The 26,161-nt window shown below is 39.6% G+C and overlaps 2 protein-coding genes across 11 annotated transcripts in view; one reads left to right on the top strand and one right to left on the bottom strand.

Moving 5' to 3' along the window:
- agfg1a (ArfGAP with FG repeats 1a) overlaps positions 1-20,509 on the top strand; it is a 24,004-nt gene extending 3,495 nt beyond the window's left edge. For 2 of the 10 annotated variants that reach the window (XM_086164739.1, XM_086164743.1), the window contains exons 2-14: positions 1,775-1,868; positions 4,533-4,648; positions 9,348-9,513; positions 10,033-10,195; positions 11,043-11,162; positions 12,144-12,215; positions 13,154-13,369; positions 13,957-14,131; positions 14,616-14,695; positions 15,505-15,603; positions 16,986-17,138; positions 17,298-17,392; positions 19,603-20,509. In XM_086164739.1, the coding sequence (XP_086020865.1) occupies positions 1,775-1,868; positions 4,533-4,648; positions 9,348-9,513; positions 10,033-10,195; positions 11,043-11,162; positions 12,144-12,215; positions 13,154-13,369; positions 13,957-14,131; positions 14,616-14,695; positions 15,505-15,603; positions 16,986-17,138; positions 17,298-17,392; positions 19,603-19,662 (1,609 nt within the window). In that variant the 3' untranslated portion in view covers positions 19,663-20,509. The remainder of the gene's footprint in view (positions 1-1,774; positions 1,869-4,532; positions 4,649-9,347; positions 9,514-10,032; positions 10,196-11,042; positions 11,163-12,143; positions 12,216-13,153; positions 13,370-13,956; positions 14,132-14,615; positions 14,696-15,504; positions 15,604-16,985; positions 17,139-17,297; positions 17,393-19,602) is intronic. The other 8 variants (XM_086164741.1, XM_086164740.1, XM_086164745.1 and 5 more) reach the window with 8 other exon arrangements.
- LOC147224278 (thiamine transporter 1-like) lies at positions 20,486-26,161 on the bottom strand. The gene is made up of 5 exons (XM_086164980.1): positions 25,937-26,161; positions 24,590-24,668; positions 21,079-21,271; positions 20,828-20,969; positions 20,486-20,729 (listed from the first exon to the last, which is right to left on the bottom strand). The coding sequence occupies exons 1-5, from the start codon at positions 26,159-26,161 to the stop codon at positions 20,601-20,603; spliced, it is 768 nt and encodes a 255-aa protein (XP_086021106.1). The 3' UTR covers positions 20,486-20,600.

The raw sequence follows: 26,161 nt of genomic DNA, 5'->3' as shown, positions 1-26,161 counted from the left end.
ATTACTGTTCTTTCCTGGAGAAATTCTACTGACAATGCCACTTTTGAAGAATTACGTATGGTAGGAAGCAGCCTTGGTGTGTTTAAGTTGAATTTTAACAAACACGCGACCATTACATTGGCGAATAAAGTGATTTGTTATTGACAGCTGTGGCTCAGTGTCATGGTGTCCCTCCAACCAGAATGTTGGTTGTTAAATTCCTTGTTCCTCATGTTTGCGTGCCATAATGTCCTTGAGCAAGACACAAAACCCCTATTTGCCCCAGATAGTCTGTTAACGCCTTTCGTAGCAGTTATGCCGCCTTCTGTGTGTGAATTTGTGTGTGAATGTAATCAAGTGCAATGCACTTTGAAACCACAAGGTGGTTGCATCTCAGGCCAGTCAGTTGTCTGCCATCCAGACTCTTTTCTGTTATAGTCCTAAAAAAAGACATTTGTCTATTGTTGCCAAACATGCCAAGAATTTTTTCATTTGACCTGTATAATTAAATGTATTGTAAATCATCTTCTTCTTCTTCTTTCGGCTTTTCCTGTCAGGGGTCGCCACAGGGAATCAACTTTCTCCATCTAACCCTATTCTCCGTATCCTCCATAGTCTCTCACACCAACTACCTTCATATCCTTGAAAGCAGCACTATAATATCACTATTATGTGATTGCAAGATTAAAACTGTCACATACTCAGTGGGAGCTCATGCAGTATATAAGCCTTAGAATGGATTTTTTCACATATACCCCATTAGTGAACATGATATTTTTAATCTTGACTGTTTATAGCATGGCTTTTGACCCACTCATCAATGCTTGTGTGTACTAATTGTATTTTTCTATCATGGAAGGTTCATTTAAAGAGAGCTCACTTGTACATTTACTATATAGCCTTAGCGCAATCATAACAGTTTTGGAGAGTTTACCAATTTCCTGAATACCGTTTTTCTCCCTTTTTTCCTTATCAGGGCACATGCACAATTTTGTTTGAGGTGTTATTTGGTTGCATCATGCACCAAAGAAGATGGTGTGATATTAACCAAACACTTCAAGGACACAGAATCACAAGAGCTTTTATCTGTCATCCATATCTATTAATGGGAGAGTGGAGTGTGACTATTTTTAACCCAGGAGGGGACATGCGAGGAGAAATTGATAGGTTATTACACTGTATACACTGAAATGCATAACTCTTATGTATTAATGCTTGGTATTGAAAAGTCTTTGCTTTGCTATATCTTTTGAATTATTGACATGTAAAATTCCCACATTGGACTTGTGCCTATATTTGAATAAATTGATCTAGTCAGGTGTGAACTCACAAAATATGCTCAAAGGTCAATTCTTGTAGAAATGTTGTTGTTGAAGCAACTGGACTTGAATTTCTTCACTTCAAGATGGTTCAGCCCTCATCCGAGAGGCTTCTTCAGTCCAGTGAAAAACTGAAAAGGCCTCTCAGATGAAGGTCGAAATGTCTTCAAGTGAAGAAATTCAAGTCCAGTTGCGACAACAATATGATTTTGGCAATAATTCACCATGGCCTGGATGACTGAGAAGCCACAGACATTTTAAAAGGTGGATCATCAGCCATGTTTTTATTGCATCCACCTTGAAAATCTTTGTTGTTGTTCGCTGTTTCCCTACTGAACATCTTAAATTGGTTAAATCACTTTTTCCTAGTATGGCATTTCACTGACCTTTTCAGATGAGCAAGGATAAGAGGATATTTCCTTGCACAGAATCCCTCAAATTTCACCTGATATTTGTTCACATTTCTCCCCCTACAGTCGAGGACTAAATCCACCCAACAGAGTCAAGTCCATCTCCATGACAAACTTCACACAACAGGAAATTGACTTTCTACAGAAACATGGCAATGAGGTAGGCTACTTACACTTTTGCTAGGGTCATCTATGGTTGCAATCAACTTTCTCTCTTCTTTGGTATGTTTTGCCTTCAAACTATGAGTATTAGGTTGTCTTTGCCCATCATAATTGCTGCAATCACTTCTTCCATTCTTCAAAAAGTTAGCAAATATATGATAATTCTATTCAAGGTTGTTGGAATTCTTCAGAAACTGCGATGAAGGGCATATTAGACAATAGTAAATTGTAAAGCTGCAAATACTAATACAATATTACCAAATGCGAATCAGATTTCTGTAACACTTTTTAGAACACTCAGACACTTTAAAATGTAGCAAAAGTTAAAAAAATATCTGATAAAATAAATTAGGAAAACAAACTAGAAAAACATGGAAAAGCCTGTTAAGGTTTTGAGTAGTGTTTTGAAGGTCAGTAAACAGTCTGAGCACATGATGTGTGGTGGCAGGGGGATTTAGGGCAGCTGCTGCCAAGGCTTGGTCCTCAAGGTTTGATGCTTGGTTTGGTGATGAGGGTTAAGGAGTTTAAGTTGTCTGATCAGAAACGATGGGTAGGGGAATGGCAGTGGAAAGCGGAAGTTTGCACCATATATGATATTTGACAGCCAGCCCGTGGAGCTGTTGGAAAATAGGGGTTATGTGGTCTCAGTAGTGGGCTTTGGTGTGTAACCAGCCAGCTGATTCTTGTAAATATTGTAGTTTTGGGAGGTCTCATACAGGGAAGGTCATACGGTTAGGCCCAGAAATATTTGGACAGTGACACAAGTTTTGTTATTTTAGCCGTTTACAAAAACATATTCAGGATAAAATTATATAATCAATATGGGCTTAAAGTATAGCCTCTCAGCTGTAATTTGATAGTATTCACATCCAGATTGGAGCAAGGGTTTAGGAAGTACAGCTCTTTAACACGTAACCGCCTTTTTTTTCAAGGGACCAAAAGTAATTGGATAATTGACTCAGAAGCACACTTGTGTTTACTGACGATGTGGCAGAAGACAGAAGCAGCTGGATGAATTCTGAAGTGTACAGGGATATACTTTCTGCTCAGATTTAGCCAAATGCAGCGAAGTTGATCGGACAGCGCTTCACAGTACAGATGGACAATGATTCAAAACATACTGCAAAAAGCAAATGCAGCGAAGTTGATCGGACAGCGCTTCACAGTACAGATGGACAATGATTCAAAACATACTGCAAAAGCAACCCAGGAGTTTTTTTAAGGCACAGAAATAGAATATTCTGCAATGGCTGAGTCACTCACCATATCTCAACCCACTTGAGCACGCATTTCACTTGCTCAAGACAAAATGTAAGGCACCCACAAACAACCAACAACTGAAGGCAGCTGCAGTAAAGGCCTGGCAAAGCATCACAAAGGAAGGAACCCAGTGTTTGGTGATGTCAATGGGTTCCAGACTTCAGGCAGTCATTGCCTGCAGAGGATTGAACAAAATATTGGAACCCTGAAAGGAGGAGCATTTGTATAAAAATGGCTACAATTCCAGCATGTTAAATCATATATTTGTTCAACCCCTTGAATTAAACCTTAAAGTCTGCACTTCAATTCCGTTGTAGTTGTTTCATTTCAAATCCAATGTGGTGGCATGCAGAGCCCAAATCATGAAGATTGTGTCACTGTCCAAATATTTCTAGGCCTAACTGTAGCTATTTCAGTTGTCAAGTATGGAGGTTATGAAGGTGTGAATGAGTTTTTGTGTGGTGGAATGGCAGTGAGGTGGTAAGACAGATGATGTTTTGAAGGCAAAAGAATGAAGTCCAGGTGATGTTGCTGATGTGTGATTAGATCTTGGGCAGAGGGTAGGAAAGATTATGGTCCATTATGGTTCATAACCTAAACCCGCCAAAATCCCTGGCAGTTATATTCGGAAACTTCCCATAGGTCATTAGAACTCAAAAACCTCTCAGATGAGGGGTGAAATGTCTTCAAGTGAAGAAACTCAAGTCCAGTTGCCAAGACAAGAAGATTTTGAGAATTCACCATGACCTGGATGACTGAGAACCTCCACAGACAATAGGGTATATGTCCACCACATCTGCAGAAAATGGATTGGACAACAGCCACACCAGAGGCACAGACTTCTCTTTCCCTGGCTACTTGGCCCAGCTCTTCCGGGGGGATCCCAAGGCGTTCCGAGGCCAGTGTACAGATATAGTGTCCAGCCTAATCAATTAATGTTAAATGCCTCGCATTCAGTCAAAATAAATCTGCCTTTGCAAGATTAATCAAGTACTTTGAGAGAAAAAAAAAAAAAAGGAAGTTTGGACAACTGTGAAACTTTGCTTGATTTTAGCATGACAGCAGTTGCCTCACGTGCAAATTAGCCTGTGGATAATGTATTGCATCTGTAATTTCTTTTTGACCCTTGCCTGTTGTCACTGATATTGGCATGAAGTGACATGATCTTTATTTTGTACTTTGTTGAAGGTTGTGTTTTCCAAAATATGCAGCAGAATTAATTCTATTGTTATGATTGTAATAAAGGTCATTTGACCATTTGAATGTAAATTGTAAAATATTTTTTTCCCATTCTATCTTGGCTCCATGTATTGTCACCTAAGATGCTTCTATAGTTTTGTTTATGTTTGTTTGGAAAAAGATGGACCAATCACAAGTCACTTATCCTGCATCTCTGTTTCAGGTATGTAAACAGATCTGGCTTGGGCTTTATGATAACAAAACATCTTCGGTTCCAGACTTCAGAGAACCACAGAAGGTCAAGGAGTTTCTTCAAGATAAATATGAGAAGAGGAGATGGTAAATGAGTTATATCAATAGCATACAATATAAAAGCTCTCTTTTTCTTTATTTCCCTCAGTACACCTATAGCTCTGGCCTGAGGGATTGTTTTGTCTGTGTGTTCCAAAACCTACTACATAGCCCTGGTAATGTTGGCAGAAGTTGCAACCAATGGGGAATCATTTGTACAAAGAGAACGTGAAAGTTATCTATATATCATACATAGTCAAGACCATTTTTACCTTCTTTCTTGGGTATATCCATCCTTCCATCTTCCCCTGCTTTTCTGAAGTGGGGTCACAAGGGCAGCAGCCGGAGCAGCAAGGCCCAGGCCTCCCTCTCCCGCGCCACATGGTCCAGCTCCTCTGGGGGAGGAGCTTCCTTTCCAGGCCAGCCTGGAGACAGCGTCTCTCCAGCGTGTCCTGGGTCTTCCCCGTGGTCACCTCCCAGATCAACATGCCCAGAATACCTCCCCTGGGAGGGTGTCCAGGAGGCATCCTGACTAGATGCCTGAGCCACCTCATCTGGCTTCTCTCTATGCTGAGGAGCAGCGGCTCTACTCCGAGCTCCCCTCGGATGGCCGGACTTCTCACCTTATCTGGAAGGGATAGTCCAGCCACCTAGCAGAGGAAACTAATTTCAGCCGCTTGTATCCACAATCTCTTTCGGTCACTACCCACAGCTTGTGACCATAGGTGAGGATGGGAACTTAGATTGACCGGTAAATTTTGGCTCAGCTCTCTCTTGACCATGACAGACAGGCATAGAGTTTGCAGCGCTGCAGACACCAAACCAGTTCGCCTGTCGATCTCCCACTCCATCCTTCCTTCACCCGTGAACAAGACCCCGAGATACTTGAACTCCTCCACTTGGGGCAGATCTTCTTCCCCGACCTGGAGTGGCCATTCCACCCATTTCCAGTTTCCAGTAATTTGAGGTGTTGATCCTCAGCCTGGCCGCAAACTTTTCCAGTGAGAGCTGTAAATCATGGCCTGATGAAGCCAACAGAACCTAATCACTCATTCTTGCAGCTACCAAACCAGATTCTCTTGATACCCTGGCTACGCCTAGAAACTCTGTCCATAAAGGTTATGAACAGAACCAGTGACAAAGGGCATCCCTGGCGGAGTCCAACTACCACCGGAAACGGGTCCAACTTACAACCAGCAATGCTGACCAAGCTCAGACACCGATCATACAGGGACCGAACCACCCGTATGACGGGGTTCAGTACGCCACATTCCAGAGCACCCCACACAGGATTGCCCGTTGGACATGGTCAAATGCCTTTTCCAGGTCCACAAAACGCATGTAGACTGGTTGGGCAGATCCCCATGCTCCCTTGAGGACCCTGCCGAGGGCTTAGAGCTGGTCCACTGTTCCATGACCAGGAAGAAAACCACACTGCTCCTCCTGGAGCCGAGGTTCAACGACCCGGTGGACCCTCTTCTCCTGAACAGACTGAATCATCCGGAATAGACTTCTCTTCCCATGTTGTTCCTTCGGGCTAAATACCCCATTGGTGAAGACCTGGCAACCAGCCGCTCGCCACCGAGCCTTTCTCCAGGGAGATGGCCAGCAAGGTAAAACTGGGTCCAATGATTGTCTTCCCCATGAGGGTCTTCTGAGCCCCACTTCGTCTGGTCCCTCCCCTAGGACTTGTTTCCCTTGGGTGACCCTTCCAGGGGCATAAAGCCCCCGACAACATAGCTCCCAGGATCATTGGGACGCGCACCTCTACCATGGTAAGGTGGCAGCTCACAGAGGGGGCATTCTTTCTTGGTTCTTGTGAATTGTATATCTTATCTTTCAAAAACTGATGACAAGCTGTTTTTTATAATATTAGATAAGCCAAAAGTGTTTTGATAAGTTGAAATTTCATCATTACTAACAGTAATTAATGTTTTGCATAAACACTTTCTATGCCCAAAATGTCAGAAGAAAACATGCTAAAAGGTGATAATTACCATTTCTCTCGATGACATAACACCTTAGTAGTAGCTCATATAAATTTAAGAAATCATACACATAGCTTCTGTTTCAAGAACTTTCCTAACTTTCTTGTTGTCAATATCAAAAAGAAGCAAAAACAACTTTTTTTTTTTTTTTTAACATCAAATTACAGATTGTGTTTTAAACCAGTGATGTAAGATGTTGTCGGATTTTGTATGATGACAAGTGAATTAATTTTCAACAATAAATATCAAGATCGGCGCAAATTATTGTTTGGTCCAGGAAATTTATGGTCATAGATCAAGCTACCTATGTCTCCCCTATAACACTTTGATATACTGTTTGGCAGACTGTGAACAACAAAGTAATTCTAAAAATTTTACAAGGAAGCATTTTTTTCTTACACTGAATATGACAATAAACACTTCAAATCTTCAAAACAAATAAAATCACTTCTCTAGCACACTAATGGTTTATGAAGCAAGACATTAAATTAATCAATAGAAGTCTAAGGAATCAAGGTCAGCTGATAAAAACAATAGAGCATAACATTAATTGACCTAGGATACTGAAAAAAGTATATTGACAGTATGTTTTGGGGAAACAATGAAGCGTGAATTACTGCACAATTAAAGACATAATTCATATTCATCTAAGCAGGTAGCACGGTGCCTTCAATCCTTTTTTCTGACCAACGTGTAGAATCAGCTTCATGTCCTGATATGACAGTTCCTTGTTAAACCTACTTTTTCATTTGACACACAAAATTGGTTTTGTGAATCTTACATCTGTTTAAATAAACAGGTTGTGGTCAACAGCAAAATTTTGCAAATGTATATGGTACATTATTGCTTCACCAGATAGTCATCAGAATCAGGGACAATGAATGTCCTTATACATTCTCTCCCCATGTATACAGCACGTATAATATTGTAATGTTTAATTTAAGTGTTTTGCATTTTTATTGTCTCTTTGGATAAAGTTAGATGATCAAGTATATGTTGACAGTAGCTACTTTTGCTTTATCATTTTTCTTGATTCTCACTCTTCTCATATATCATTGTGAAAAGTATGGCTCAGCCATTCACTTGTAGTGTAATTATGCTTGGCCAAACCATGTTCACAATGTATAGTGTGTCTACAAGGCTTAAGGGGTGTTGAGGTACCATAGCCTACCCACCACAAATGATCTGCTCCTCGTGGGTAATATTCCTTGGCCAACCTGCCCCACAAAGTTTGTCGAACACATTATGAGGTATGAAAGCGAAGTCGATAGAAAGCATATTAATTTCTAAAAGTCTTTGGCATGAGTGTCATGGTTTTAACATATTTCGCATGGCATCAGCAAACCAAGCTAATCTAAGGACCCTTACAAGAGTTCTCCTGACATCTAATGAGGTAATACAATACCCCCTTATAAGATGTAGGAACAAGAAAAAATGGTTTTAGGTCATTGCAGTAATATATACCAGAAATGCAGCGTCAAGGCAGCACTGGTCAGTGTCTCCCCGAGCAGGCCTCGAGGGGACACGGAGCAGTGTCTTCCTGGACTGGTCCCAAGCTAGGATAAATGCCGAGGGCTGCGTCAGGAAGGGCATCCGGCGTAAAACTTTTGCCAAACCCAAACATGCGATTCAACCACAATAACCAGATCAAACTGGAATGTTCGAGGCCCGGTTTAACAACGACCGCCATTGGTACCGATGACCTACAAGGAACCAATGGACACTAGGCTACTGTATGTTAGACTGGTACAGGACATGGGTGCTAGCTGTGTGACAGTAGTGCCGTGTGCTGTAGGGGTAACAGAGAAGTTCAAGGTGGAGATGGAACTCCCATCAGGGATCAGCTCTGAGCCCCTTTTTGTTTGTCGTTTTGATGGACAGGCTGATGGATGAGGTTAGACAGGAATCTCCATGGACCATGAAGTTTGCAGATGGCATTGTGATCTGTAGTGAGAGCAGAGAACAGGTTGAGGAAAAACTAGAGAGGTGGAGGTATGTGCTGGAAAGGAAGTTAGTCGCAGCAAGACAGAGTATATGTGTGTGAATGAGAGGAACTCAGGTGCAACGGTGAGGCTTCCAGGAAGTGGAGATCAGGAAGTTGGAGGATTTCAGTTACTTGGGGTCAACAGTCCAGAGCAGTGGAGAGTTTGGAAAAGCTGTAAAGAGACGGGTTCATGCAGGTTAGAATGGATGGAGAAAAGTGTCAGCTTTACATGTGATAGAAGACTATAGGCCATAATGAAAGGAAAGGTGTACAAGACAGTGTTGAGACCAGCAATTCTGTATGAACTAGAAACAGTTACAATGACCAAAAGACAGGAGGCAGAGCTAGAGGTCACAGAGATGAAGATGTTGGGGTTCTCTTTGGGAGTGACCAGGATGGATAGGATCAGGAATGAGTCTATCAGAGGAACAGCACATGTTAGATGTTTTGGAGAGAAGGTCAGAGAAGCCTGACTGAGATGGTGCAGTCATGTACAGAGGAGGTATAGTTAATATCTTGGTAGATGAATACTGGAATTGGAGCTGCCAGGCAGGAGGTCTTGAGGAAGACCAAAGAGAAGAGTTGTGGAAGTAGTGAGAGAGGATATGAAGATAGTTGGTGTGAGAGAAGGATACAGAAAATGGGGTTAGATGGAGAAAGTTGATTCGGCGACCCCTGAAGGGAAAGGCTGAAAGGAGATGAAGACGATACTGTATTTGTCCCAGAATGCATTTTGCCAATGCTGTACAAAGACCTGTTTTTTTCTTTTTCCTAGGTATGTACCTCCAGAGCAAGCAAAGGTAGTAGCATCAGTCCATGCTTCCATCTCTGGTTCATCAAACAGTAGTACCAGCAGCACCCCTGAAGTTAGACCTCTCAAATCCCTCCTGGGGGAGTCAGTCCCCTCCTTACACCTGAACAAGAGCACGCCACCTAATCAGGTAAGATTTTTGAAATGTTAATATATTTATACTTCCTAAAAGTGTGAATTGTTTATGGTCAGTGCCCTGCCCTTTAGGTTTGAGCTCTTCCAAATTAGCAGCGCATAGATCCCTAAACTCCATTATTTTTAATCAGTTTAAACACTCACTTGCCAAATTGTTTGATGCATGTCAGACAAATTTATGGTTTATAATACAGCAGCCCGACAAAAAAGCTCCCTTCATTAAGAATGTGATGTTTCATCCTGCTACTGTGTCTGGGAATGTGAATTTTATTACACCCCAATAGCTTTCAGTAGTACCAGAAATCATACAATTTAATACGTCTCTGAGATAAACTAATGAAAAACCGATCATCAAAAGGTATGAGTTATTGCATTAAATCATATCATATTACATTCATCAAGGCATGGCAAGGCAAGAGCAAGAACAAAGTTAGCGTAGTTTTGTGTCTTATGCATACACATGTTTGTCTGCCAATTAATCTACAGATCCATGTTGGTTTTTAAACCCTGTCAGTCCCCAGTGGTTCGCCATGGAAAAACCAGTCAGCTGCAGTTCCATGAAAAAAAGTTTGATCTTCTCAGTGACCTTGGTGGAGACATCTTTGCTGTCCCGACCAACATGAATGCAGACACATGCTCCAGTTTTTCCAACTTTGCACAGTTCAACAGCCACACAAGTAAGGGAGAAAATGGCCGTTATAAAAAAATGATAATAATAATGAATTTGTGATTATAGCTCATGAACTTTGGCAAAAAGATTCAAATGGTTTTACACTGGTTTCCTTTTTTCTTTAATGACATGTTTCTAACTGCAAGGAAATTCAGCATGTTCCTGAAAATAATGTAATGGATTTTTAATTTCTTATGTGGGGATGATCATTCTATTTGTTGGTTAATTACACTCATCTTTAATGTTTAAACTGAAAAAAAAACTTTCATTCTGGCAGATTACAAATTGTAATTAAACTCTTAAAAAAGGCCAAATATCATCATGCAAGGTCTAAATGGTAGCTTCTATGCACTTCTTTTGCTACAGAATGTAATAGAATAGTAATTAAGGTGCGAGGGGAAAAACGCACCTCAAACGATACTATTACTACTGAAGCACAGGCTTGTTAGTGCTGGCCTCCCATGGAGAATTAATGCTCTCTTTAAAGGACAATCAAGACAGTAAAGCAGTGACTTAAGTGAAAATTTCCCCTTCTCAATAGCAACGTGAGCATAATTGTTATTTAACTGATGTGGGACACCCCAACTTGAGGCAATACATGTTTTGTTGTACAATATAAATATATATCAAAGTGACTATAGGACATTATCCCGTGCTTGAAATTAGCTATTATATAGGGAAATAACATCTTCATTATAATTTCATATTTAGGACATTATCTATATGCCGGTATATATATCTGCATTTTATTTTATCTTTTCATACATGTTCTCTATGTTCTAAAAGCTCCTTATCATCTCATTGTCTCTCTTGTTTATCTGCCTGTCTGAACATCATCCTTACATCACGTCCAGCAGTACAGAATGCTGATGCAAATGAAGGCTTTGCTAATTTTAACGCATTTGGAAACACTTCTGCGTCATCAGGTGGTTTTTCCTCAGTGCCCAAGGCACCTATCCAGCCCTCAAATACAGGTAGTGTAAGTTCCCTTAATCAGACAAATAGTACATGTCAAATATTTGCTTAGTCTGTGGCAATCTTTCGGTTGGCTTTACAGTCAAGTCATTATTTTTGTTCCTCTGAGTTACCCAAGGTGTTGATTAACTTATAGCTCTGTGTCAATCCATCCCATTGTCATAGAGCAGTCTGTTACATCAGCCCAACTATGTACTCAAGTTTATGTTTTTCATGAAATTAAAAACTTAAGCTGGCTCAGGTAAAAGAAAAATTAGATTTTTTTTTCCAATAATATTTGATTCTATTAGTGTTATTATTTTGACACATACAATTTAAATACTGTATTAATTTCTTTTAGGAAATTATTCTCTGCATTTTATCCATCATGGATGAACCAGGAGCAGTTGGTATATCCACTTATATTGTGATGTTTTGGTCTAATTCTCAGTCACTTAACTTGTTATGCTTTCCCTGTCGGAACATGATTAAATTGCATATAAATTCATCTTACCTGTCCTAAATTATGCTATTCCTGAGTCCCTTTTCAAACAGTCAGTGCCAATACATCTTTCATACCCAGTGCATTGGCTTATCAATAATTGTCTTTCTTCTAACCTGAATACTTGTTCAGTGACCTCAAACCACAATTAGTTTCAAAGATTAACACTTACCGTCTCCTTTGAATATTGTGACCTCTGCTGGAGAGTTACATAGATTGTTGGGATATTGATGTTTTGATAGCAGTGGCTTGACAAATAATAACATAACTAAGATATAATATTATATCCCAGAGCTTTAGAACAATAATCCCTTTCTCGGGATGTCTGTCCTGACCATAGTTATTCATTCTATCATCAGGTTTTTTTAATGCTGTTCTTCAATTTGATATTCTTCAATGTGACTTAGTTGTATTTTTTTGTTTGTTTTTTTCATTACCTTATTTTACATTTCTTTTTATTGCATCTCTCCATTTCCCTGTGTTTCTATTTGTTTGTCAGAATACAATGTCCTCTCATCCAGCCATAGTACGAATGATTTTCCAACTACTATTCCTCACCAGAGTATGCACAGTAAGTCACTGTTAACGCTCCATCCTGACAGATTTCATTCCCGTAGCTGATTATATTTTATAGTCATTGTTGCCCTTCCTTGTCTCAAGTGTGAGCATCATGTCTGCATGTGTGTGCTTGTCAGTGCAGTTTGACGGGGTGCAGCCCATCTAAGTAAAACGACCTGCCAATGATGTAGATATCTTTATTTGGCAGATAATAAGGTTGCAAAAAATAGTGCCATATTAACACTAATTTTAACCCAATTTTATACTGACTATTAACTTGATACAAAGTCTGGGGCAAATTGAGGGTGAATCATTTCGAGAAAGAAGTGACTTTAAATTTAGGAAAAAGTCAGGGAGACCTGAAATTTTAGTATTAAAATCTTGGCTTTGTTAACTTTCTGTTTTAGAACAATAATAAACCATTAAAAGATAACATTGTTTAGATGTTAAAATCTCTGTGCACCTCAGATTTTGGTTATTTAATAGCATTACACTTATGCTTGTAATGAATGATATGTAGAGTGTCTTCATCTTCTCTAACAAGTTCCGACACCAAATCTAAAAGTCTTTTGGTCCCTTAAGCCTTTCCTCAAATTTGTTGGGCAAATAGTTTTCTCTGAGCCTGCAGTGTTTCAGTGTATTTTCATGAGTTTTTTTTTCTACAAACGTTTCATTGAAACTTGCAGTTCTATGAGTCATTTCTCTATACTGTAACATGTGCTATCATCTACTTTCTCAAGGTTGATTGACTAATGACTAATGACAGCATACTGTATCGCCAAAGAAACGTATTTGTGCCCCCTCTCCCCCCCACCTCCATCTAGAGCCTTACTCCACCACCAACTTTACCAGTCACGCAGCTTTTCTACCTGTCGTCCCTGCTTTATGTTTCCTAAAACTAACAATAAATGTCCCACTTTGACTTTGTATTGTAATCTCTCTTTCATGCAGGTAGCACCTCAGGGGGGATGACAAATGCCAGTTTTGCAAATTTTGACAACTTCCCCAAATCGTGTAGCGCTGACTTTGGATCCTTCAGTTCCTCCTACCAGAGTAACTCCACAGGAGCTGGCAGAGATGCTGTACAGAGTTCTAGTGTCCATGCTGATATATACGCAGCCCTCGCTGACCTGGATAACATGTTTAGCTCTGCCAAAACAGAGCAAGGTAAACATCTCCTGCCTAGCCTAGTCTCATAGATCTCAAGTATCGAGATTCAGGTAATCAGTGCATACAAGCAACTTATTACAAGTATTATTCCAAAGTTGGGGCCCGTTACATTTTCTTGCAGTCCATGATTTTTGGCTAGGCCTCAGTTTGGTTGCATTTTGAGGTGCCCATACTTTGGTTTTTCCCTGGATCCATAGCCTCTGTGCTTTTGAACCAACCCTTACAAGGACCTCTATTGCACAGGGTGTTTTATTAAAATCATATAGAGCTTTAAAGTCACATGGTGTGAAATGTGACATTCAAGACTCAAAATTGAACTACTCTACTGGTTTTATTGGACTGGTGATTTGAACTTCGATTAGTGACTGTTTTTTCCCTGCTGTACAACACGCTATCCCTTGATGCTAGGTAAATGCAACTTTCTTATGATTGATCATTCATTTCTCATTATTCTTACTAGGTTGACTGCCTCCGGATCTGTTGCATCTGACTTTAAAATCTGAATAAACTTTTATCTTGGCCTGTTTCCCCAAATAATATTAATATAAACTTGGCTTTTCTTTTGTTCTGTGCGTCTGTTCAAGAAGCTGGTGTTCCTGGTGGAGCGAGATCTACTACACCTGGAATGGGGAGTTTGCCTCAGAATAAGCAATCAGTGCCAGGAGGGGACCGCTATGCAGCTTTAGCTGAGCTTGATCCTGTCTTTGGCCCCCCAGTCCCTTCCACCAGTGTTTACAACACCACAAGCACTTTACAAGGGTGAGACATTAAAACAGCAAGCATTCCATAGTAAATGTCAAACTATGTCATGGATAAAAGAGGTAATGAATATTCCCTGACCAGCCAGAATTATTACTGAAAATAAAAGGCACACAAACAAAAAAAATCATGTGTCTCACAAAAAAATCGGATCAGATCGGATTCTGAGCCACACTCTGTCTGGTCCCTCACCTGGGACCTGTTTGCCTTGGGTGACCCTCCCAGGGGCATAAAGCCCCCCGACAACATAGCTCCCAGGATCACTCGGACATGCAAACCCCTCCATCACGGTAAGGTAGCAGCTCACTGAGGGGGGATTTTAAACAGTAAGCCTGAATACAGTTTGAATTCTGTTATAGCTCTGTTACTTTTTCTGAAAAAAATGTTGAGCAACATTCCTAACATGTCCCCATTTTAACTTATGAGGTTGTCTAGTAGTCTTTGACATTGTTTATCTGGTTTCCATGCTCAACTCTCACTGCAGGAGTAGGTTTGACACAGAGACCAGTATGCCAACAGCCCAAGTACAGCAAGCCCTGCCTGACATGTCTCAAGGTTTTGGGGGTGAGTGAACCTTGAAGTAATTGTTCTTTCTTCGTAACGAAGTTTCATGTTTGAAACGATTTTTGATAGCTTTCAGTAAAAGGTTTGCCACAAACTTAGTCGGTAACTATTTGTACCAAATGTTAGTGTTCCCTTTTCACGAGCTTCTGTACCTTTTGTAAGTGTCTTATGATATCGTTGTGGACATTTTCATGGTATGATTTGGATACTAAGAACATATAAGTAGACTTTATGTCTCTGTTACATTTAAGGGTCCACCAGTTGAGTGTTAAGGCACTGGAAATTACAGTACAACCCTTCATGTCTACTGATTCACAACCCGTCATGCACACAGTAATGTAGCAGACACACTTGTAGACACACATGTACTTGGTGCGGGCATTTTTCCAACATTGAGAGCTATGCAGATAAAATAAAAACTACAAATCAAGGGTGAGTAACTTAATAGAAATTAATAAATTAATTTCTCTAATAAGTGCTTGGTTGTCAGGAGGTCCATTAAACTTACCGGTATTTATAATTTTGGCTCAGTAGAGAATTGAGTGCAGGAATATGTGTAAAATAGCTCCTAAGTTGTCATTAGGAGCTATTTTACACATAGATTTGAGTAATTACATAAGGTATCACAACTGTTGCAAAGATCATTCAAAATTCTGAGTGAATATAATTTGTAACGGGATTGCAGGAAATCATTGACTTTAAACTTTAGTCAGTAAAACAGGTAAAATCCATATTATTGAATGCATTTGCTTTCAAATTGCTTTCCCATGCATTTTATCAATTGCTAACTTCACACCTCTTCCTAACAGCTCAGTCAACTAATCCATTTGTAGACGCGGCTGTCACCCCAGCAGGAGCATCTAATAACCCATTTCAAAGTAACAGACCAACAACTATGGCAGCAGCAGGTTTGTTTGTATGTTTTACAGAGCCTTATCACTTGTAATTCAGTAGCAGATTAAAGCCTTGTTTCAAATTGGAGGGATTTCACATTGCTGTTGACAAATTAATTATATATTTACACTTCTTTGCACATCACATGTGGCAAACCAGCTTAGATGCTCCGTAAAAAAAAATCCCAACCAAAGTGTCCAATACTACAAACCAGTTGCTTGTCAGAAGTCATTTTAAGGGATTCTTTTGAAATTGGTATGTGTCTGATTACACTGTCACAATTGTGTCATAGCACACATTTCACTGCAGTATGCCACAAAGAAAATCAGACTGTGATTTTCTGGATTTTATTTTCTCATTCTGTCTCATAGTTGAAGTGTACCTATGTTGAAAATTTCAGGCCTCTCTCATCTTTTTAAGTGGGAGAACTTGCATAATTGGTGGCTGACTAAATACTTTTTTACCCCAATGTATGTCTTCAAGTTAAGCAGTGGCTATTAATTTAATATTTTTTGGCAGAAAAGCTAAAAATTTAAATAATTTAGTCAGTTGAGCGAAGTAGTCATAGAGAATCTTCCCTCAATTATATAGAATAAGATACCTTTAGTTCATTTCTTTGTAATTTTTTTTTATTTTTTCAAATGAAAGAAATGGTGGGGAAAATTACCTGATGGGATATAACCAGCATTATTTGAAAATAAAGTCTTGAAAAATTAGCAAGGAAGGTTCTTAATATTAGACACCAATTGTATAGCCCCCCCATAGTCATCAACCCCTTCATCTATATAGATGAAGGGGTTGATGACTTCATCTATATAGATGAAGGGGTTGATGACTATGGGGGGGGTTATACAATGAAGGGGTATAAATGAAGGGGCTAACTATAGATAATAGATATAGATAATAGTGATATTTGATGCTCCAACCTGTTAAGCTACTTGCAAAAAATGTTCTCAAACTTCTTCTTTCGGCTTTTCCTGTTAGGGGTCGCCACAGCGAGTCAACTTTCTCCATCTAACCCTATTCTCTGTATCTTCCTCTCTCACACCAACTACCTTCATATCCTCCCTTACTACATCCAAAAATCAAACACTTAAATAAAATAGATTTTAAACCATGTAACTAGAGAAAAAAAGACTGTGTTGGTACATAAAATACTTTACATGTGATATCTCTGTACAACCAAGTATTGAAAGGTTCTGAAATACAATATCTTGTTCTCACATTGCCCAGTCCGTGACCAACATTTTTAGTTGTTTCCCTTGTTTCTTGTTATTTGTAGTAAATGGCCATCATCAGATCCAGTCTGTTTAAAATTGTAATTTTTAAGAATGAAGAAGAGCATCTTTTTCTGGCCCGTTTGTTTTTAATCAACCATTGTCCTACTATGTTGTAGCCACCTTCGGCACAGGCTCTATGAGTATGCCTGCTGGATTTGGAAATTCTGGAGCCTACAACCTCCCAACCAGTTTTAGTGGAACATTTCAGCAAACCTTTCCTGGCCAGGTGCCCTTCTCTCAGCCTGCAGTTTATCCTCAGCAACCGAACGGTAAGCATCTGTTGTTCCTTCACCTTCCAATATACATTTTGTTCCATTTGACAGTTCAAATAATTGAACTGCTTCTCATGTAAATACCTGAAATTTACTCCTTTAACAAATTCACTCAGAATGAATTAATCAGTTATCCTTTAAATGTATGTTTTTTAGGTGGTGGATTTCTAGCTTTTGGCCCAGCAAAGCCAGTTGTAACTCCTTTTGGGCAGAGGATGGCTGGACCTATAGTCTCTAACAACCCTTTCCTGGTTAGTGTGATAGACCTGTGATATTCCAGTATGTTTGTTAGTTGTTTTTTTTTACTCTAGCAATTTTCAGGACCTGACTCAAATATATACCCAAAAATTATGTTTTGCAGTTCAAGAATACTTTTGTATAGCTTTTGTTGAGAAGACTACAAAGATTACAGTATCATGCCATTTATTGATCAGCTCACAGGGTGTACATCAGAAACTAAGCACAAATGCCTATGAAGACATTGCACATTGTTTGCTTAGAAAAATTAATTTGCGGAAAAATACATCAAAATAATAAGTTGAGCATTATTCTTGCATTTGTTTTTAAAGATTCTTATCCCTGTATAGATATCTTGTTGTAGACTGAGAGTATTTTACATGTGGTGCCCAATTTTAAGAATAAGAGGGATGTGCAGAATTGTGGCAACTATAGAGGGATAAAGTTGATGCACCATACAATGAGGTTATGGGAAAGAGTAGTGGAAACTATACTGAGAGCAGAAATCAACATTTGTGAACAGCAGTATGGCTTCAGACCATGAAAGAGAACTACAGATGCAGTATTTACTTTGAGAATGTTGATAGAGAAGTACAGAGAAGGCCGTAGGGAGCCGCATTGCGTTTTTGTAGATCTAGAAAAAGCATATGACAGGGTGCCAAGAGAGGAACTCTGATACTGTATGGGGAAGTCTAGAATAACAGAGAAGTATGTTTGACTGGTGCAGGACACGTGTGCTAACTGTGAGACAGTCGGGAGGTGTGCTATTGGAGTAACAGAGAAGTTCAAGGTGGAGGTGGTACTCCATCAGCGATCAGCTCTGAGCCCCCTCTTGTTTACAGTGGTGATGGACAGGCTGACATATGAGGTTAGACGGGAATCTCCATGGACCATGATGTTTGCAGATGACATTGTGATCTGTAGTGAGAGCAGAGAACAGGTTGAGGGAAATCAAGAGAGGGGGAGGTATGCTCTGGAAAGGAGAGGAATGAAGGTCAGTCACAGCAAGACAGAGTAAATGTGTGTGAATGAGAGGAACCGGGGTAGAAAGATGAGGCTTACAGGAAGTGGAGATCAAGAAGTTGGAGGATTTGAAGACAATCAGCCAGAATAAAAGGAAAGGTGTACCAGACAGTGGTGAGACCAGCGATGCTGTATGGCCTAGAAACAGTTACAGTGACCAAAAGACAGGAGGCAGAGCTAGAGGTCCCAGAGATGAAGATGTTGAGGTTCTCTTTGGGAGTGACTAGAATAGATAGGATCAGGAATGAGTCCATCAGAGGAACAGCACATGTTAGATGTATTGGCGTTAAGGTCAGAGAAGCCAGACTGAGATGGTCCAGTAATGTACAGAGGAGGGATAGTGAATATATTGGTAGATGGATGCTGGAATCGGAGCTGCCAGGCAGGAGGTCTCAAGGAAAATCAAAGAGAAGATTTATGGACGTAGTCAGAGGATAGATGGAGAAGGTTGATTTGCTGTGGTGACCCCTGAAGGGAAAAGCAGAAAGGAGAAGAAGATACAGAACAATTCTTTAATGAAAATATTGGATACTTAAACATGTATATATTGTCACAAATTGTAACCTACATATTTATATACATTACTGAGAATAAATATAATGCTCTAGACCAGGGCACCAGTATATTTATTATACAAATTTAATATAGAATTATCAACCCATGAAATAGGATTTTGTGAGACAGAAATGCTACCAAATTTTTGCTTAATCTTAAGCTCACGTAAACAACAATTCTGCAATTTGTGAAATATTTCTCTGCTGCATCAATTAAGCCAGTTACCTTTGTCAAGTGATGTTAGGAGGTATCTCTTCTCCAACAAAAACTTGTGTTCTCAAAATACTGAAAGATGCTCATATGACAGCACTGTACATCCTAGTTTACCAACTGTTCATGAAGCTTTACATAATCTAGAAACGACTGAGTCTTCACTGATCTGATAGGATATAAACAGTCTAAAAACACCCCATCTGATTGAAAACTAGCAAGAATGTAGTTCTGATTAAACCAAATTAAATAATGTTAATCATCTAAAATGTTATTTAGATACAAAAAATCATGATATTAAAGTTGTCAATTAAAATTGCTGAAATACAAGCGATAAAATCCTGCAAAAAGATTTAGTCTTCCAATAGTTTAATTTGTTGTGTATTTTTCTATTGACTGCTTAATAATTTTTCTGACTTGGTTCAACCCTCTCCAGGGTATAGGTCCATCTGCACAGTACCCAGCGGGAGGCTCTTCAACGAATCCCTTCTTATAGCGATTTGTCAACTTCACTACAGGGTCAACTGGCACCTGCACCTATTGCACTGTTATTTTTTTGCAAGTACCTTTAAATTCAGTGTCTGTACAGATTTTTATTTTCCATTAGTTTGTCAGAAACTGAACAATATGATGGTGAGAGCCATGATGCTATTTCAGTGGGATGTATAGGGAGAGGTTGATCCCCTCTCTATTTAACATGTGAACTGACCCAAACTGGACTGAGCCACAATGTTTAATCACACTGGCCGAAAACTAAGTTATTGCAAGTCTACTCTATTCATTATGCTGCAGTTCTGTATATATTTTTCTTTCTCAAAAGCAGTTTGTTGTGCATATCATTATTTGCATTGAACACACAAAGTTTGTAATGACAAAACTTTTTGCTTGGAAAGGTTTATGGTCACTGCCAGTTACTGTGTTTGTAAAGAACCAAACTATTAGAAAACACTTTAAGGTAAAATAAAGAATGCATGTTCTGTCTTCAAGAAAGGAACAAAGAAATATATGCACCAGGAACATTTCTCAGGTCCCTGGCCCTATCCCAGGGACCTGTTCGAGAGTAAGTTGAGTTGTGCTCCTTGATGAGAACCTATGCTCCTTGATGAAGCATAGGTGGCTGATGTCAACCACTTGAAATTTTAGGTTTTATATATATATATATATATATATATATATATATATATATATATATATATACACACACACACATACACACACACGTGTATGTACATATGCATGTATAGGTGTCTGTGTATATATATGTATACATATATATATGTATATACAACGATACACACATGTCAAGTAAGAAGAAATGACCGAATCATTCATTTGTATTTATGTATGAGGATCCTGTTTATTTGATTTGTATAAAAAAGAACTTTATCATTGGAAGTGTTGCAGTCAGTAATTGTAGATCTTTGGATTCTTCTGTCACATCTTGGTTACATTTTCCTGAGCCAAGATTGAATCTTCTCTTCTCTGTGCACTCCAAAGAGTATAAAGGCCACGCAGTGAAAAAAACAGACCAATGACCGTGAAGTAACTAGCATAGATGGTAAACTAGAAAGAGAAAAAAAACAAAATGAGTCGATCTAAAAGCTTTACAACCTGACAGATGTGCATGCTGTGTGCATGTGTGATGTCATTTTAGGGCTCACCTGAGCAATGATCCCCAAACCCAGTACACTGCTGTCAACCACAATAAAGGTAATAATGGTCTGCAGAGCCAGCGCAGCAAAGGTATTTGCACCAAACACCAGAGCATATCTCTTCATTGATTGGCCAGCTGCAATCTGGTACCTATAGAAGATAAAAAACTTGCATGTATCGTTAAAAGTTTTCCTTGCACATGCAAAAAGTAGGTTGATAAGATTCATTTATTAGATTCATCATATACAGTAATACATACATGGCAATGGTTATCAGCATCATGTAAAGGCACTTGAAAATGACGTAGCCAGTATAGCAGACCCAGATGTTCTCCAAAAAGGTAATGAGAAAGAGGGCTGCTGCCCCCAGTCCAGAGAAGACACCCAGAGCCAGTTCACCCCACTTGTCCCACTTCAGCTCAGTAAAGCCAATACCATAGGCTGTTCCTGCACCTACGCAAATAAGCGATGTGAGACAAAAGGAAATGCACTTTGACTGTGACTTTGAAAGTGATTGTCAAACTTTGAGTTCCAGAGAGGCCTTACAGAACTTACAGATGGCTATTTGAAGAAATTTTATCTTCTCAATATTTTTTCTGCCAATGTACAAAATAGATGTAACAGTACAGCAGTGTTTCCCAACAACTGTGACGCGGCACATTAGTATGCCATGAGAGATCATCAGGTGTGCTGTCGAAAAATGGCCACTTTTACCTGATTGGTCCAAAAATTGTTTATTCACCGCAAATAATTTTTGTATATATATGTGGACAGCATGAAGTGACAGGCAGAAAAATTAAATGGTCTTCCATGAGATAGCACCAGGTTGTGAATGAACCTGTGTACCTGCACAGCGGGAGTGATATGCCATGGATTTTAAAAGAAAAGGTACCCAGTCAGGACCCTCTGGTCATGAAGAACATTCTGACCCAGATGAAGGCCCAAGTATGAGTAGTGGTCAGAAGAAAGTAAAAAAGGGGAGCTCCAGACAATACAATGAAAGTTATATTGCGTTTGGATTCACTCTTTCTGAGGAACCACCCAAGCCGACTCCGTTATGCCTGGTGTGCGGGAAAAACTGTCAACAGTTCCATGGTTCCAAGCAAACTTTAAACACCATCTCCAAACTAAAGCCCCCACAGTTCAAGATAATAACACGGACTATTTTGTTAATCTGCGTTAACAGACTGAGAAACAGGCAGCATTGTTGAAGAAAACTACCATGACGAGTGAGAAACCTCTGAAAGGTAGCTACACAGCTGCTGAACCCATCAAATGTAAAATATGCACTCTGGCTCAGAAAAGGTTGGTAAACACTCCAGTACTACTTCTTCCCCTTTCAGCTTTTCCCTTCAGGAGTTGCCACAGCAAATCAGCCTTCTTCATCTCTCTCACACCAACTACCTTCATGTCCTCTCTCACTACGTCCATAAATCTTTGCTTTAGTCTTCCTCTAGACCTCCTGCCTGGCAGCTCTAATTCCAGCATCTGTCTACCAATGTATTCTCTATACCTCCTCAGTACATGACTGAACCCATTCTGGCTTCTCTTACCACCTCTCCAAAATGTCCAACACAAGCTGTTCCTCTGGCAGACTCATTCCTGATCCTATCCATTCTGAGCTCTGATTTTAACATCACAGGTCTCACCACTGTTTTGTACACCTTTCCCTTCATTCTGATAGTCTTCTATCGTATCGTACCCCTGATACTTTTCTCCACCACATTCCAACATGCTTGAAACCGTCTCTTCACCTCTTTTCCACAGTCTGTGCTGCTCTGGACTGTTGACCCCAAGTACCTGAAATCCTCCAACTTCTTGATCTCTACATCCTGTAGCCTCACCACTCCACCCGGGTTCCTCTCATTCACCCATATAATCTGTCTTGCTGCGACTGACCTTCATTCTTCTCCTTTCCAGCTCATGCTTTCACCTCTCTTGGTTTTGTGGGTGATCCAAGGTAAGGCTTCTGTTTAGGGCAGAAATGCTCAATGGTGTGAACAGAGGTATGGTTTCAGTGTTGAACTGCTGGACCAGAGAGTGATCGATCAGATTCTGCTTGCAACCAGTCAGACTGCAGTGAGACTGAGAGTCTTCTTCTTCTTCTGCTTTTTCTTCTTCTTCTTCCAGCTTTTGCCTTCAGGGGTCACCATAGCAAATCAACTTTCTCCATCTAACCCTATTCTCTGTATCTTCCCATCTGACACCAACTACCTTCATATTTTCTGTCACTACGTCCATAAATCTTTGCTTTGGTCTTCCTCAAGACCTCCTGCCTGGCAGCTCCAATTCCAGCATCCATCTACCAATATATTCACTATCCCTTCTCTGCACATGACCAAACCATCTTAGTCTGGCTTCTCTGACCTTCTCTCCAAAGCATATAACATGTGCTGTTCCTCTGATAGACTCATTCCTGATTCTATCTTCTTCATCTCTGGGACCTCTAGCTCTGCCTCCTGTCTTTTCATAATTGTTACTGTTTCCATACAGAATCGCTGGTGTCACCACTGTCTCGTACACCAGCCTGTCCATCACCACTGCAAACAAGAAAGGGCTACGAGCTGATCCCTGATGGAGTCCCTCCTCCACCCTGAACTTCTCTGTTACCCCTACAGCACACCGCACCACTGTCTAACAAATTCCTCTTTCAAGACTCAATTTCCCTTCCTGTCAGTACCCTGATAGTACAACTTAAGGCCTGTTCCTAAGCTTCTAGCCTTACTACCTTTCCACCTAGTCTCCTGGACACACAGTATCTGGGCTTGGGACCGACTCAGGGAGACACTAGCCTGTTTCCCTCCCTTGGCTGGTTTAGGGAGATACTGGCCCCTGCTGCCCTGAAGCTGCATTTGGGAAACACTGCAGTTCCGGACTGACAAGTAAAACAAAAAAAATTCAGATAAAAGGCTATAAACAAAAAAAAAAAATGTGCAAAATGATAAAAGGAAATTGGAAAGGCATGGGGAAAAATAATTGCCCAGAGTCCTTACTTATCTTCCTAATTATCAATACTTTGTCGCAAAAACAAACCAACATTTTTTTTCTTTGCTTAGATGAGGGTGACCCCTGTCCTCTGGTTTCCATTTTTCACTTCACAGCTTCACAGTTAACTTTTTCCCTCAAGTCCTTAGTTGTTTAATTGTTTTTTTATAATGATATTTAAGACACAGCTCTGATACTGTTAATTTGGAGATGGAATGGCTCATGGCCAGGGCCATGGCTCATGGTGGGACATAATCCTTTTTCAAGGCCAGAAGGAGTTCAGTAATCAAACAAGGAGTTTTTGGTTCCAACATCACTGCTCTTACCACCAGAATCACGCTGCCCTAGAAGTCTACAAATCCTCTCAAAGTGTAAAAAGCGTATGTAGACAGGAGGAGCATTCTCCCTCAAACCCTTTGAAATCTCAGAGTAAAGAGTTGACGTGCCTCCAAGACCGAAATGAACAGTATGGGGTACTGACCAGTTTGCCCACAATTTACTCAATATCTCTGCTGCAGTTGCACTTTAACTAGTCACCTTTGACATGAAAGGAACTACTACAACAAATAATTGTGCTCTTAAAATGTGGAAAGAGCTGCCTGTGACAGCATGGTTCATCCTAGTGTGGGTCACACCAGCTGGTCATGAAGATGTACATAATCTGTAAAAATTGGAATCCTAGCTGATCTAGTAGGATGATAACATGAAAATAAAGTAAAATATATAATTCATATTTCTTTACCACTCACCAAATAACATCTGAGATCGTCATAAAATGGTGCTTACTCAACAGGTTGGAAACTGCCTCCACTCCTCCATTGTAGATGCTGAAGTTCTGAGAAGGTTGCACATGCTCCCACAGCACCTGTCCGTCAAATAACATAATGTTTTGAGCATCTGAACCTCCAAGTCGTTCATGACTTGAGAAGATAATTTGCCTGACATGGGATGTATTTATGTTTTATGTATATCATTGTAATGGCATCATTATTTTCATTATTTTATGACGCTCGGAAGAATACTTTGCTCAATTTTGTTCATTTACCTTTTTTCTAATTCTGTAAGATCCTCACTGATTTTAGGGTAGATTTTAAATTTTTTGGCTGTTGTTATCTATCCTTGCTATGCTAACTATTTTTCAATCTTTACAAGGGGAGTTGTTAAAATTAGATTTATAGTTTCCAGTTTTGTTTGCTATATTTTATTGCAGACATTAGTTCATTTTTACAATGCTAACATATTTATAGCTTATTTGAATATTTTTTTGCTAATCTTGTTATTTTCCATATATTTTCTCCACTGTGTTAATGGTATACTTATCCAATGTATTTTGGCTCATTGGAAGGACATTTTATACTTCTAAATACTAAGTTATTACATTTTTTCATTATATTTTTAGTGAAAGTTTTGCCAATTCATTGATATTCTTTACTGTTGTTGAGCTTTTTAATGTATTGCTGTTTTGAGATGGTATGTAATTTCCAAGGAGCTATTAGGTGTTTATGAAACTAGGTCACATACTTTAGCACTTTACCACCAGAGTCACACAGTGGTAACTTCATTGTGTATGTGACAGGGGGTTACAGTTTCAGTAGTTGATCAAGCACAGCTTTCAACACTGTGCTGTCATCTGTTGAAAATACATACATGTATAAATACTCTGCATTTTCATCAGGATGAAATAATATACACTGCTCAAAAAAATAAAGGGAACACTTAAAAAACACATCCTAGATCTAAATGAATGAAATATTCTTATGAAATACTTTGCTCTTAACACAGTTGAATGGGCTGACAACAAAATCACACAAAAATGATCAATGGAAATCAATTGTATCAACCCATGGAGCTCTGGATAAGAATCACACTCAAAATTAAAGTGTAAAAACAAACTCCAGGCTGTTCCAACTTTGATGTAATGTTCTTAAAACAAGTCAAAATGAATCTGTGTTGCTTCCTGAGTGGACACAATGATTTCACAGAAGTGTGATTGCCTTGGAGTTACATTGTGTTGTTCAAGTGTTCCCTTTATTTTTTTGAGCAGTATAGTTGTCTATACTCATTTGGTTGTTATTATTTTAGCAAAGTAAATCTGGCTCTTTATTTTCATTTAATTAATGTTTTGTAACTGACTTGCACATAGTTGACCATCTGGTTATAGCCACAAGTCGCCAGTGCCCACCACACCGACCAGTAGATCAGTTCCCTGGAAGAATAGCACTGCCGAAAGTCTCTCCACAGTTGGTGAAGAGCTTGGCTGTAACTCTCTGCTGACCCCTCCAAATCCTCTGCCTTTGTTCCACTTTCTTCATCTCCATTTTTTTTACCCTGCATTTCATCTCTCTTATCATATGCCAT

The sequence above is a fragment of the Fistularia commersonii genome, chromosome 18 (assembly GCF_037954325.1).
Source record: "Fistularia commersonii isolate RoL2024-O1a breed Wild chromosome 18, RoL_Fcom_v1.0, whole genome shotgun sequence".
Taxonomy (NCBI): Eukaryota; Metazoa; Chordata; class Actinopteri; order Syngnathiformes; family Fistulariidae; genus Fistularia; species Fistularia commersonii.
Note: the sequence above shows the minus strand (reverse complement) of the source record. Positions and strands in the feature narration are given on the sequence as shown.